At 34.1% G+C, this 13,669-nt stretch overlaps 1 protein-coding gene and 1 pseudogene across 3 annotated transcripts in view; one reads left to right on the top strand and one right to left on the bottom strand.

Annotated features, from left to right (window-relative positions):
- CCDC18 (coiled-coil domain containing 18) overlaps positions 1–13,669 on the top strand; it is a 100,602-nt gene that overhangs the window by 3,261 nt on the left and 83,672 nt on the right. For all 3 annotated transcript variants that reach the window (XM_012500463.2, XM_003260057.2, XM_030825037.1), the window contains 4 exons: positions 19–187; positions 2,356–2,514; positions 8,061–8,167; positions 9,681–9,809. In XM_012500463.2, coding sequence (XP_012355917.1) covers positions 19–187; positions 2,356–2,514; positions 8,061–8,167; positions 9,681–9,809 — 564 coding nt within the window. The remainder of the gene's footprint in view (positions 1–18; positions 188–2,355; positions 2,515–8,060; positions 8,168–9,680; positions 9,810–13,669) is intronic.
- On the bottom strand, positions 6,802–7,122 carry LOC101175791 (annotated as a pseudogene).

Below are 13,669 nucleotides of genomic sequence, written 5' to 3'. Positions count from 1 at the left end.
TTTTTCTTTTTTCTCTAGTGTTAGTCCAGGTGAAAATTCTGATTATGCCCCTAATCCTTCAAGGTCTGAAAAGCTAATTTTGGATGTTCAGCCTAGCCACCCTGGACTTTTGAATTATTCACCTAATGAAAACATCTGTAAAATATCTGGTAGCAGCACTGATTTTCAAAAAAAGCCAAGAGATAAGGTTATTGTTTTTAGACCTATCTAGTTAAAGGAAGTTTTGGTTTTAGGCCTGTCTACTTAAATAAATTTTTTTTCAGTTTTTCTTTAAATACCTTATTCATGGTTTCCATAATCTTTTACTATGGTACTCAAGAATTTAAATATAATTGTTCTTTTTATGTTCTAACAAGAAAGTAGTTATCTTGGTGTATTACTCTACTTTTAAACTTACATATTTATTACCTTTTTGCAGTTAAATGTCTTCTTAAGTAAATTATAATGCCCTTGATTTTAACACTACATCTTATACACAATAGGTAATCAATCGTTTATTAAGTAGTTAAAGTATACCCACAATTTAAAGCCTGGATCAGGTACTTTGGATAGTATGGCACTATTCTCTTTTCATTATCTATTTTGTCAATGATGTTAGAGATCTTTGCTTGGTCTGAAACTCTGTTCCTTTTTCTTATTCTATCATATATTTATCTCCCTGCATTTATCCCTCTTCCTCACTCAACGCTTTTATCTCCTTTTACACTCTCTTCCTATTCTTTGTTCCCCCGACTCCCTACATGTATATACACAGATATGGTTGCACATAATCTTTTTGGATATGTATTTGCTCTTTCCACTTCAGAAAGCCAACCATTAAGAGCTTTCCTTTTTATAAGGAATCTGCTTAATGAAGCTGTCGGAATCTACTTTTTAGAAACAAATTCAAATTCCATGTTTACATGGTATGTAATTCTAAGAAATTTGATCTCTATCCTCATTCAAATTGCTGATCATTCTTATTGTATATGTGCCTTAATCGGGAAAACAATAATGGTAATGCCTATCAAAGACAAAAGGCTAATCTAGTGTGTAAAGATCTCCTAGAAATTGAGAACAAAAAGATCAGTAACCCAATAGGCAAAAGACATGAATGGAAAAAGAAATAAAAGTGATATCCAAACTAATGAAAAGGTGTCCAGTTTCACTCATAATAAGATAAATTCAAAATGAAACTATACCTAAGTACCTTACCTAGTTCTTACCTATAGAATTATTAAACATTCAGATGTTTGAGATGTTATTTTATTGGTGATATTGGGTACGGGTACATTGCCTAGTGGGAATGCACAGTGATATAACCCCAACTGAGATGCATTTGGCAATATTTACCAAAATTACAAATCCATTTACCTTAGAACTCCCATTTCTGGAAAACGATACTGTAGACACACCTGCAGGATATGAAATTAGGCATTGTTTATCATATCAAAAGATTAGAAATAGTTCAAGTATCCAGTAATAGAGGGTTAGTTGAATAAACTAATGATTTATTCATACAATGGAAACTATGCAGTTGAGAAGAAAAAAGGAGTTTGTCAATGTATTTATTATAGGGAGATTGCCAGTATATATTGTTCAAGTAAAAAAAAATGCAAGGTGCAGAATGTTATATTTAATGTGCTAGTTTTTGCATAAGGAGAGGAGGGAAGTGGATAATTTGTATTGCTTATGTATGCATGTGGAATCACTAGAAGACTAAACAAGAAACTTATAGAAGTGGTTACCCACCTGTTAAAGATGGGAAAAGACTTCTGTGTATACTTTTTCTTTTATATAGTTTTGAATTTTGAATTGCATAAATAAATCACTCAAAATAAAGTTAATTAAAAGAAATGTTTTGAAAATCACAATCCTCATGAAAATTAAATGTATTGTAAAATATGTATAAAAAGAATATAATAAAAATATGTATACAGATAAAATAATATTTTACCTATTATCCATTTTATTGTTGGTGGACATTTGGGTTCTTCCTGTTTACTATCTCTTGTGGACAATGTAGCTATGAATAGTTTTATATCTGCACATGCAAAAGTACAAAAGTTTTTATCAGGTTTATGTCTAGGGATGATATTATTGGTTCTTAGCATATTCAACTTTGCTGGATAATACCAGCCAGTTTCCCAAAGTGCACCACTGTTTTCCAGGTTATACTTGTATGTACTTCCACCAGCAGTGGAGGAGAGAGTATTGATTGTTCCGCATATCCTTGTCAATACTCACTAAGTATTTTAACTCATTTTCTGAGCTGCTTAGTCATTTTATTAATAATTGCTCATAATTTTCCATTAATTACGTGTAACCCTTAATTGAAATAATTGAAAATATATTTGTTCTTTTTCATTCTTTCAGATGTTTTCATCTTCTTCCCCTGTGGATCAGGAGATTAAAAGCCTGCAAGAGAAACTAAATAAACTTAGGCAACAGAATGCTTGTTTGGTCACACAGAATCATTCCTTAATGACTAAATTTGAATCCATTCGCTTTGAATTAACACAGTCAAGAGCAAAAGTATGTATCTTGAAATAAGTTTGCCCACAGAAAATAGTTGTTATTTTAAGATTTATAATTGGAAAAATATTCCTTGTATTGCCACATTGCCTTAATGTGTTATGGGAAGTAATTTTCATAATAATACTATCATATCAACATGTTACAAAATCAATATTGTATGAATTATATCTGAAAATGATTGAAGGGAACTTTACAGTTTTTGCATTTAGATAAGTCAGCTTCTTAAGGTGTTAAGATTACCAATTTGTGTGGTTTTATTTTTTATATAAAGGAAGTATAACTTACTTATCTTCCCTTTTAAAATAACACATTGTCATTGTTGAAAATTTTAAAAGTAGCAAAAAGAGGAAGAAAGATCACCCAGAGTGTCCACCTAGAAACCACTTTACCAGTTTAATATGTAGTTGAATCCAGACTGTTTTAAGTAGTTTTGGTGTTTTCTGTTTTTTACTTTATATATAGTCTGTGCATTTTCTGATGCATTTACATAGCTTTTCCATTGAACATTTTTTATGGTAGCATTATATTTCATGTGATTATGTCATAATTTAGTTAGTAATTCCCGTATTTCAGTGGTTTCCTATTTTTTTACTAAATGATTGGTATTACACAAAAAATTAGAAGAAACCAAAATGTCTAATAATGGAGACATAGTAAATTATGGTATACCCATAAGATAGATTGCAACAAAAACTTTTTTTAAAAAATGAGGCAAATATACTAGTACTAAGATGCAAAGTTGTTTGACTTGTATAAGGTCTAAATGATATAATTTATAAGGTTTAAATTTATAAGGTTTAAATGATATAATATATGTAGTCACTTAAAACAGTGTCTATGTGTAGTCAGCACTCAAAAACAATTACCTAATATATTTAGTGGCAGAAAAACATTACAGAGCAGTACACACGTATAATAATCTTAGTTTTCCTCTTTATAAGAAGTGTACATGTGTCTGTGTGTGTGTGTGTTTATATGTAAATATATATACATGTGATATATTAAGGTTAGAAACTATGCTTCATACTGTTGATAATTACGAGAGAGATTGGAAGGTTGGAGTGAGGCTTTCACTATTTACTTTTGTAAGCATTGTATACATACATTATATGTAGTTTTAAGTAGAGTTATGGGAAGATTTTATTTTTCTTTTCTGTTTTTTCAAACAAAACAACATGCTATTAGGGATTATTTCAGCACAGGAAAAACAAAATGCAGCAATGAACATAAAACTTCTTTGGTGTTTGAGATTATTTGTAGGGTAGATTTCCAGAGGCAGAATGACCAAATTTTAGGGAAATAATGTTTTTCAAGCATTTACATTTGGTTCCTCATCTTTTCTTGGTCACTTTGAGGGAAAAATGCTGTTTTTCTTGATTTCTTACAAAATGTACCTTTTCAGTATATTTGTTTGCCATTTAGATTTCTTTGTGATTTGTCTGTTCGTTTTTTCTGCTTATTTTTAAAATTTTTCTTCAACTATAGATAATCTCTCTTTTTAAAGTCATGATTGCTTAGTGATTTAAAGTAAGAAAAGAGACATAAAGATAATTTAATAACTATGAACTAATAGCCTTTTGAACCTTTCTTTTTAGGATATAAACATACCAGTGGTTATGCGAGGAAGTGAGATACTAGTATTGTATTTCTCAGCTCAGCATTTTCAAAGTTGTTGAAATATTTTTTAGGGAAGCCACCTATTTCAGGCCACGTAATGAGCTTTTGATGTTACATATATGCCCACTATTGAGACTCTTTTGCAGAAATCAATCAATATATTCATAACTTACCTCTAGCAATGATTGTACTTACTCTTCTGGAGCCTGGCATCCTGCTCTTTCTGAGCTTTTTGCCCTTTACACCTGCTGTCCAACTGCTACCCTGGGACTTCTCTTGGTGTTCTTCTAGGTTAGATCTACTGTTTCCTGAATTCCATTTTTTGTTATTTCCTAGTTTATTCTTCCTGTATTTGGAGCATATTTTCCAGTTACGTCCTTGCCTGCCTGAAAATGTCTTAATTTCTTCTTCACTCATGATTAAATTCCAGTTTGAAAATTATTTAATGTCAGAATTTTTAGGGCATTCCTCCCTTCTATCTTCCAGTGCCACTTTGAAAAGTCTGTTGCCATTGTGTATTACTTTTTAGCATGTAATCTCTTTTTTCCCCCCATTTGTTTGTTTTTCACTTTATGCTAGATGGTAGTTTTTAGGATCTTCCTATTCTGGTGTTTTAAAACTGCACAACAAGATGTCTTTGAATAGGCCTTTATTACTCATATTGGGTATTTGAGAGCCCTTTCGGGCTGGAAACTTGTATCCTTTGGTTCTGGAAATTTTTCTGTTTCTTAATTTTTATTTTTAATTTTTGTGGGTACATAGTAGGCGTATATATTTTTGGAGTACATTAGATTTTTTGATACAATCATGCAGCATAATAATCACATCATGGAGAATGGATATCCATCCCCTCAGGCATTTATCCTTTGTGTTATAAACAATCCAGTTATACTCTTTCAGTTATTTTTAAATGTACAATTAAGTTATTATTATTGACTATAGTCACCCTGTTGTGCTATAAAATAGTAGTAGTTCTTATTCATTCTTTCTATTTCTTGTACCCATTAACCATCCCCACCTCTCCCCACCCCGACAACTGCCCTTCCCGGCCTCTGGTAACCATCCTTTTACTCTCTGTGTCCATGAGTTCAATTGTTTTGATTTTTAGATCCCACAAATAAGTAAGAACATATGATATTTGTCTTTCTGTCCTGACTTATTTTACTTAACATAATGATCTGTAGTTCCATCCATGTTGTTGCAAATGACTGATTGTCATTCTTCTTTATGGATGAATAGTACTCCATTGTGTAAGTACTACATTTTCATTATCCATTCATCTGTGATGAACACTTAGGTTGCTTCTAAATCTTGGCTATTGAACAGTGCTGCAACAAACATGGAAGTGCAGATACCTGTTCAATATACCGATTTCCTTTCTTTTGGGTATATGCCCAGCAGTGGAATTTCTGGATCATATGGTAGCTGTATTTTTAGTTTTTTGAGGAACCTCCAAACTGTTCTCCATAATGGTTGTACTAATTTCCATTCCCACCAACAGCATATGGAGATTCCCTTTTCTCCACATTCATGCAAACATTTGTTATTACCTGTCTTTTGAATGTTAGCCTTGTTTTTTTGTTTTTTTTTGTTTTTTTTTTTTGAGACAAGGTCTTGCTCTGTTGCCCAGGCTGAAGTGCAATGGTGCAATCACAGCTCAGTGCAACCTTGACCTCCTGGGCACAAGTGATCCTCCCACCTTAACCACCCAAGTAGCTGGGACTACAGGCACATGCCACCATGCCTGGCTAGTTTTTGTATTGTCTTTTTGTAGAGATGGAGTTTTGCCATGTTGCCCAGGCTGATTTTGAACTCCTGGACTCAAGCGATCCACCTACCTCCCAAAGTGCTGGGATGACAGGATTGAGCCACCGTGCCTGGCCCTGTGATTTTTATTTAGGAGGTATTCTCAACATTATTTTTTGCACTTCTATTGAATCTTTTATTTTGGCTGTCATACTTTTTTCGGTTTCTAAAGTTTTTTTTGTTCCGATTGTTTTGTATTTCATAACATACTAATGTCGTATTCTCTCTTAGCACTCTGAAGATTTAATGATTTTTTTTTTTCATGTTTGCTTTACTTTCCTTTTTCTTTTGTTTAGGCCTCTGACTTTTATGTTAGAAGCTTTTGGGCCGGGCACGGTGGCTCACGCCTGTAATTCCAGAACTTTGGGAATCTAAGGTGGGCAGATCACAAGGTTAAGAGATCGAGACCATCCTGGCCAACATGGTGAAACCCCGTCTCTACTAAAAATACAAAAATTAGCTGGGTGTGGTGGTGTGTGCCTGTAGTCCCAGCTACTCGGGAGGCTGAGGCAGGAGAATTGCTTGAACCCGGAGGCGGAGGTTGCAGTGAGCCGAGATCACACCACTGCACTCCAGCCTGGTGACAGAGTGAGACTCCATCTCAAAAAAAAAAGAAGATTTTTTCAGATGTTAATATTTTAGCTATTCATATTTAAGAGAAAGGCATTTAAATGCAGATTGGTGGTTTGTTGTCCAGTGGACTTTGTTTCTGGGTGATAGTTAGGGAGGTGGTTCTTTTGTAGGGAAACACCTGCCAGCCCCCAAACAGTATCAGTATGAGATGTTTTTCTTTTCCTTTTTTTTTTTTTTTAACATAAACTCAAGATTTTATTGTCTTCATAATAAAACAAAAGATAACACTTAGAACTGGGTCACTTGGCTCTTTCTGCTCTTATCTCCTCCCAGTTGAGAATGCTTGCATCTTTTAATACTCAGCATTCTCTTAGATCTGCAGTTGGGCTCAATGCACTCAAGCCTTAGCACAATCTTCTTTGTAGTTTCAGCCTTTTTCAGGAAAATCTACTTAGTCTGCCCACCATAACCACTCTGCTTCCTGTCACATCGACACTTTCTCTGGGCATACAGAGAATCCTTGCCCTTCTTGTACTGTGTCACTTTCTGGGGTTGGTGCTTGCCACACTTCTTACAGAAAATCCCGCAGGTTTTAGGAATGTTCACCATGTTTGCGGGAGTGCTATCAGCATGGAAAGAGATTTTTTTTTTTTTTTTTTTTGGAGCAATTGAGTTTCTCCAGCAAAGAATCCTTTAGTTTCTCACCTGTGGGATAACCCAAAATGAAATTGGGTAGTAAGGTGGGGCTAACCGGTTTATATTAATTCCCTTGTTAAGCTGTACTTCATTCCTGCTCATTACTCTTAGTGTCCCACAGTCTCAAGCTTCTTCTGTTCAGTTTCTTCTGATAATAAACTTTCTGCCTCTTTCCTAGTATGCCAGCACCTTGCTATTGGTGTTCTGGGAGTGGGAAAAAGAGGATGACTGTTACTTGCAGATACTTTGAACTGTATCCCTGGTTTTTCATTGGGTCCTCACTTCTGCTCTCTACAGTACCTTGTGCCTTCATGTTCTAAACTTATTTTTCAGTGATAGTTATCTTATTGATACTCTCTTCTATACCATTTATACTGTGGGTTCCCACCCTCCTTAGTATTTGCGCTCTTTATAATACAGATTGTAGGGTTATTATGCTTTTCTGTATTTAGATTCTTCCTAGTAAGCATGTATTCTATAATTAGGTTTTTAAATCATAAAAATTCAATAAATATTTTCTAATTATTTATAGTTTGATATTTTATATTTAATTTTCTAATTTATGTAAAATTAATCTTGCTAGATGCTTATCAATAGAGATTCTATTTTCTCCCCTGAATAACTCTTCAGTTATAAATTGAAGGTAATGCCAGGAGCTTACATGCTAAGGCTGGCTTATAATGATGATATGCCCATGTAAATGTTGATCAAAGGAATAGATGGGAAGCTTTGCATCTGACCAATGATTTGGGAGCCCTATTGAACACCCTCATCTGACAGGAAAAAAAATAAGGACCAAGTAGGTTAATTTATTTTCTGAAAGTACTATAAAAGTTGTTTTTATGTTTTAGGTTGCTATGCTTGAGTCTGCTCAACAGCAGGCAGCCAGTGTCCCAATCTTAGAAGAACAGATTATAAATTTGGAAGCAGAGGTTTCAGCTCAAGATAAAGTTTTGAGGTAAATATACTTTTTATAGCTCTCAAAGTTTTATTTTCTACTTTTACATTTTGTTATATCTTGTTAAATCTTGTTCCCCGCACTCAATAAATTTACAGTAACCTAATGGTGTTCAGCTGTCTTAGAACTTGTTGAATCTATTTTTAGTCAATCATAACTCCTCCTGGCTGTAGGTTGCATGCAGTATATAGGGGCTAAAAAAGACTAAGGTGAGATGCCTATTTACATGCTTTTATCAAATATGAATTAGTTCATTTCTTCACCTACTTAGCAGTATATACTCAGTGTTTCAAAGGGAGTTCAAGAAATAAAATGTAAAGGAGTCAGACACTTTTATTATTTTTACAGACAGGGTCTCACTGTGTCACCTAGGCTGGAGTGCAGTGGTACAGTATGGCTCACTGCAGCCTCAGCCTCCGGGGCTCAAGTGATCCTTCTGCCTCAGCCTCCCAAGTAGGTGGGACTGCAGGCACGCAGCACTGTGCCCAGCTAAGCTTTTTATTTTTATTTTTGTAGAGACAGGGTCTCACTATGTTGGCCAGGCTGGTCTCAAACTGCTGGCCTCAAGCAGTCATCCTGCCTCGGCCTTCCAAAGTGTTGGGATTACAGGCATGAGCTGCCATGCCTTGCCATCAGGCAGTTTATAATTTATTCTCTTCTGCTTTGAATAAAATTGGAAATATATGCATATTAAATAACATATTACTCTGAGTGATTCTGAAAGTATAGTTAAAGGACCAGCAGTAGTAGCATCACCTGGGAACTTGTTAGAAGTGCAGATTCTCAGGTCTTATCTCTGGCATACTGAACCAAGTTGGGAGGTGTTCCACAAGTTCTGCAAATGATTATGCTGCACACTAAAGTTGTCTTTTATGTCCATCAGAGTTTTGTAATTTTCTTTGTAATACATATATTATTTTAAATTTATTTGTAGGTATTTTATATTTTTGGCAATTGTGAATTGTTCCTACTTTGTTCATTGCTAGTGTATGGGAAGGTTACCGACTTTTGTATAATATAATTATTTTGTAATTGGTAGCTAATGGTATTATCAGCAAATAAAAAAAATTTTGTTTCTGAGTCAAAGAATAGGAAAAAGAAAGAAAGAAAAGAAATGTTGTCTTTCCTTTTCAGCATTTATACTTCTTATTACCTTTTCATATTTGCTTTTTGCAGTGGGTAGAACTGTCAGAAAAGTTGTTGGATGTGGGGGTGATAACAGTCATCCTTATTTAGTTTCTGAACTATGCAGGAATGCTTCTGGTATCTGACTATAAAATATGATGTGAGTTATTACTTCAGATATATTTATCATCTGGTGGAAGTATTCTTTTATTCTTTAAAAAACTCTTAATTAACAAGTGATGAATATGCCTTTTTCTCTATCTCTTTTTGTATATTGTTTCTCTTAACTCATTGATTTAAACAAATATAATTCCTAATATTAAATTATTCTTGCATACCTGGGATAATCTCTTTAGTAGTCTTAAACAAAGTATCCTTTATTTTATAGAGAGGCAGAAAATAAGCTGGAACAGAGCCAGAAAATGGTAATTGAAAAGGAACAGAGTTTGCAGGAGTCCAAAGAGGAATGTATAAAATTAAAGATGGGCTTACTTGAACAAACCAAACAAGGAAAAAGGTATGTGTTTTTAAAGCAAATACATTTTTTTGAAGGGGAATAAAAAGATATATTACCTATTTAAAATTCTAGTTAATTTTTGAAGTGAAAAAATTTCAGAGATTTGGCAATAAAATAACTTAATGTTCTTTTTTATCTATTAATTTTTTAAAATTTTCCATGAAAATGTTTATATGTGGAATTTATGTTATTAGCATTCTGGATTGGGCTTAATTTCTACAAAACTAATAATGATTATCAGTTTAATGATACTTATTTCTGAAATTAAGTTCTATGGCCTATTTGAAACCAGTACACTGAGTTTAAAATACTAACAGGGAAAAAGCCTGTAAATTAATATTACCTCTAATAAAACTAAATAAAATGTTGAATGAACTCTTTAAAAGAAAATTTTGCCTCATAGATAGAGAAAGAAACTCAATGCATGTGAATGTGTGGTTGGATCTTCCTTTAGAAATATATAAGTAGTACAAAAATACCTATTTTGTATAAATTATATCTTGAGATCAAGTCTTTTAAGTAGATCTGTCTAAGGAACCATTAACTCTGAATGCCAGTTCACTTTTAAACTGATAAAGATTTAAATTTTTTGAGTTTAAACTAATAAGATTTTATAATAAAATAGGATTATAGCAGTTCTTATACAGTATAAAGTCACAATGTGTACTAAGCAATATTGCAAATAGAAAATGCTTAGGTTTTGGAGTTAGTCAGAAAATTTTTAGATTTTACCTCTCATTGGCTTTGTTACCTTGGCCAAATGATATAACCGTTTGAAATCTCAGGTTTTTTTCATCTGTTAAATAAAGATGATATTATCTTGATATGGATAGATATGAAGAGTAAATGAAAAAAGGAAATGTAAGGTACCTCTTAATAAATACTAACAATTTGTAGCTATTTTATAAACTTTGTGGTTAAATACTCTAGAATTCACACTTCACTTACTCAGATAAGCTTTGCACATGGTTATTTATAATAATACATGAAGACCACATTCACAATATAGCTGCCAAGAAAAAATAAGGAGGAAGAGCTACTAGTTTCCTCTATAGAACTTAGATAAGAGGTGACTTTTAGGTTAGAGTATTGACTTTGCTGTTGTTGTTGTTGTTTGAGATGGAGTCTTACTCTGTCTCGCAGGCTGGAGTACAGTGGTGTGATCTTGGCTCACTGCAGCCTCCGCCCCCTGGGTTCAAGCAATTCTCCTTTCTCAACTTCCCGAGTAGCTGGGATTACAGGCATGCACTACCATGCCCAGCTAATTATTCTATTTTTAGTAGAGACTGGGTTTCACCGTGTTGGCCAGGCTGGTCTCAAACTCCTGACCTCAAGTGATCCACCCTCCTCGGCCTCCCAAAGTGCTGGAATTACAGGCGTGGGCCACTGAGCCTGGCTAAGTATTGACTTTGGCTTCACAGAGTGAGTAAGTGGGGGACAGACACATTCTGGGCAGCATGTGCAAAGGTATAGAAGTATTAAAGGGTATCATTGCTGAAGAACTCTTAAGTAATTTTATGTTCTTATAAGTAAATAGGTGTAGTGGGAGATGAGACAAGAAAGACAGGCTGGATCCGGACTGTAAATGGCTTTGTGTGTTATACCAAAGGATTTGTATTTTAACCTGGAGAGCATAAATAGCCAATTGAGATTTTTAGGTAGAGGTATGACATGAAGACTCTTGGAGCTTTTTGAAGAACTAAAATGAATATTGACTTTCTGCTATGGTTTGAATGTGTCCCCCCAATTTTTTGTATTAGAAACTTAATCCCAACGCAACACTGTTGGGAGGTGGGGCATTTAGGAGGTACTTAGGTCACAAGGGCTCTGCTTTCATGAATGGATTAATGCCATTATAAGAGGGCTTGACAGAGGGAGTTTGTCCCTTTTTTCCTTTCTGTCATGTCAGAAGATAGTATTCCTCCTCCTTGGAGGATGTAGCATTTAAGGCATCATCTTGGAAGCAGAGAGATTAGGCCCTACCAAACTGCCAGTGCCTTGATCTTGGACTTCCCAGCCTCCAGAAATGTGAAAAATACATTTCTGTTTTTTATAAACTACCCAGACTATGATATTTGTTCTAGCAGCACAAATAGACTAAGACACATTCTGAGATTGAAAGATCAGAACTTTTGCAAGGACTATTTTTTGGGTGGAGAAGATTAATCATAATGGATTAAAAAGCCAGTGTAAAGAAAGGGAGAGATTGTTTAGCTTTATGCTGTTTGTAAGAGATCACCTAAAACATAAGGACACAGAAAAATTGAAAGCAGACTGGGTGCGGTGGCTAACACCTGTAATTCTAGCACTTTGTGGGGCTGAGATAGGTGGATCACTTGAGCTCATGAGTTCAGGACCAGCCCGGGCAACATGGCGAAACCCCATCTCTACAAAAAATATAAAAATTAGCCAGGTGTGGTGGCACACGCCTGGAGTCCCAGCTACTTGGGAGGTTAAGGTGAAAGGGATTGCTTGAGCCTAGGAGGCAGAGATTACAGTGAGCTGAGATTGTGCCACTGCACTCCAGCCTGAGTGACAGAGTAAGACTCTGTCTCAAAAAAGAAAAAAAAAGAATGGAAAGAAGTGTTTCAGATAAATACTCACCAAAGCAAAGTTGATATTACTATATTAGGATCACACAGAATAGACTTCAGTGCAACAAGCATTACCAACATTAAAATGACTCATATAATGTTTAAGTAACACTTAACCAAGAAGATATAAATACTCTAAACCAGCAAGATATAAAGACTCTAAACTTATATGTATCTAATAATTTAGTCCCAAAATACATAAGAAAAATAACACAATTTCAAGGAGAAAAGAGCAAATCTGTAGTCATATGGGGAAAATTCTTTATACATTTATCAGGAATTGTTAAATTAAGTAACAAAAAATAAAGGCTTGAAGTGTTGAATAAGACAATTAATATTCTTGATCTAATGGATGTGTATATGGAACCCTGTAGTCAACAGTTTGAAATTGACATTCTTTCAGGCAGATGTAATCTGTTACCTCACTATGCCAGAAAGCATGAATTTGAACAAATTCCAAAAGATTGATGTCGTATGTATTATCTTCTCCAACCACAGTTCAGTTAAGTTAGAATATAACTCCTTGAAATCCTGTATGTTTGGAAATGTAAAACCAGGCTTACTGGTGTTCATTGACCTACTGGTGTTCATTGACCATTGAATAAATTAGAAAACCTTTAGAACTGAGTGATATAAAAAAAATTGCACAACACTGCTTGTAGGCTGTACCTAAAGACACTCTTAGAGGAAAAAATTTAACCTTATATACATGTATTATATCATGACTGAAAATTAACTGAAATAGCCAATTGTGTGGTCAGGAAAAGGAGGACATCAGAAGAAAGAATGAACATCAAAAGAAAATAGAAGTAAGGAAATAATAAAGATAAGGATGAAATGGATGAATACAAAACAATGAAACAATATAAAGGATTACCAAAACCTAAATGTGGTTATTTTCACAATGAACAAGAAAATGGGCATCAGACAAGATTAATAAAGGAGAAAAGGCACAAGTGTTGGGATTGACGAGGGACTCCCAAATTATAGATTTAGCTATAAATCGGTAAGCAATAAGAAATATATAAGAAATAAGGCCAATAACTGAATCATTTTAAAGATGATACATTGAAAACTTAGACTAAATAAAATTCTCAGCAAAATATAATTTAACAAAACTAACTTAAAAATAAATGGAAAACCTGAATATATATATAATGTATATGTGTGTGTGTGTGTGTGTGTACATATATATGTGTGTGTGTATATATAGCTATTAGGGATATCAAATCAGTAATTAAAAATCTGCCCACAAATAACTAGTCA

The sequence above is a fragment of the Nomascus leucogenys genome, chromosome 12 (genome assembly GCF_006542625.1).
Source record: "Nomascus leucogenys isolate Asia chromosome 12, Asia_NLE_v1, whole genome shotgun sequence".
In the NCBI taxonomy this organism is placed as follows: domain Eukaryota; kingdom Metazoa; phylum Chordata; class Mammalia; order Primates; family Hylobatidae; genus Nomascus; species Nomascus leucogenys.
The sequence above is the reverse complement of the archived record's forward strand: the minus strand, read 5'-3'. Positions and strand labels throughout refer to the sequence as shown.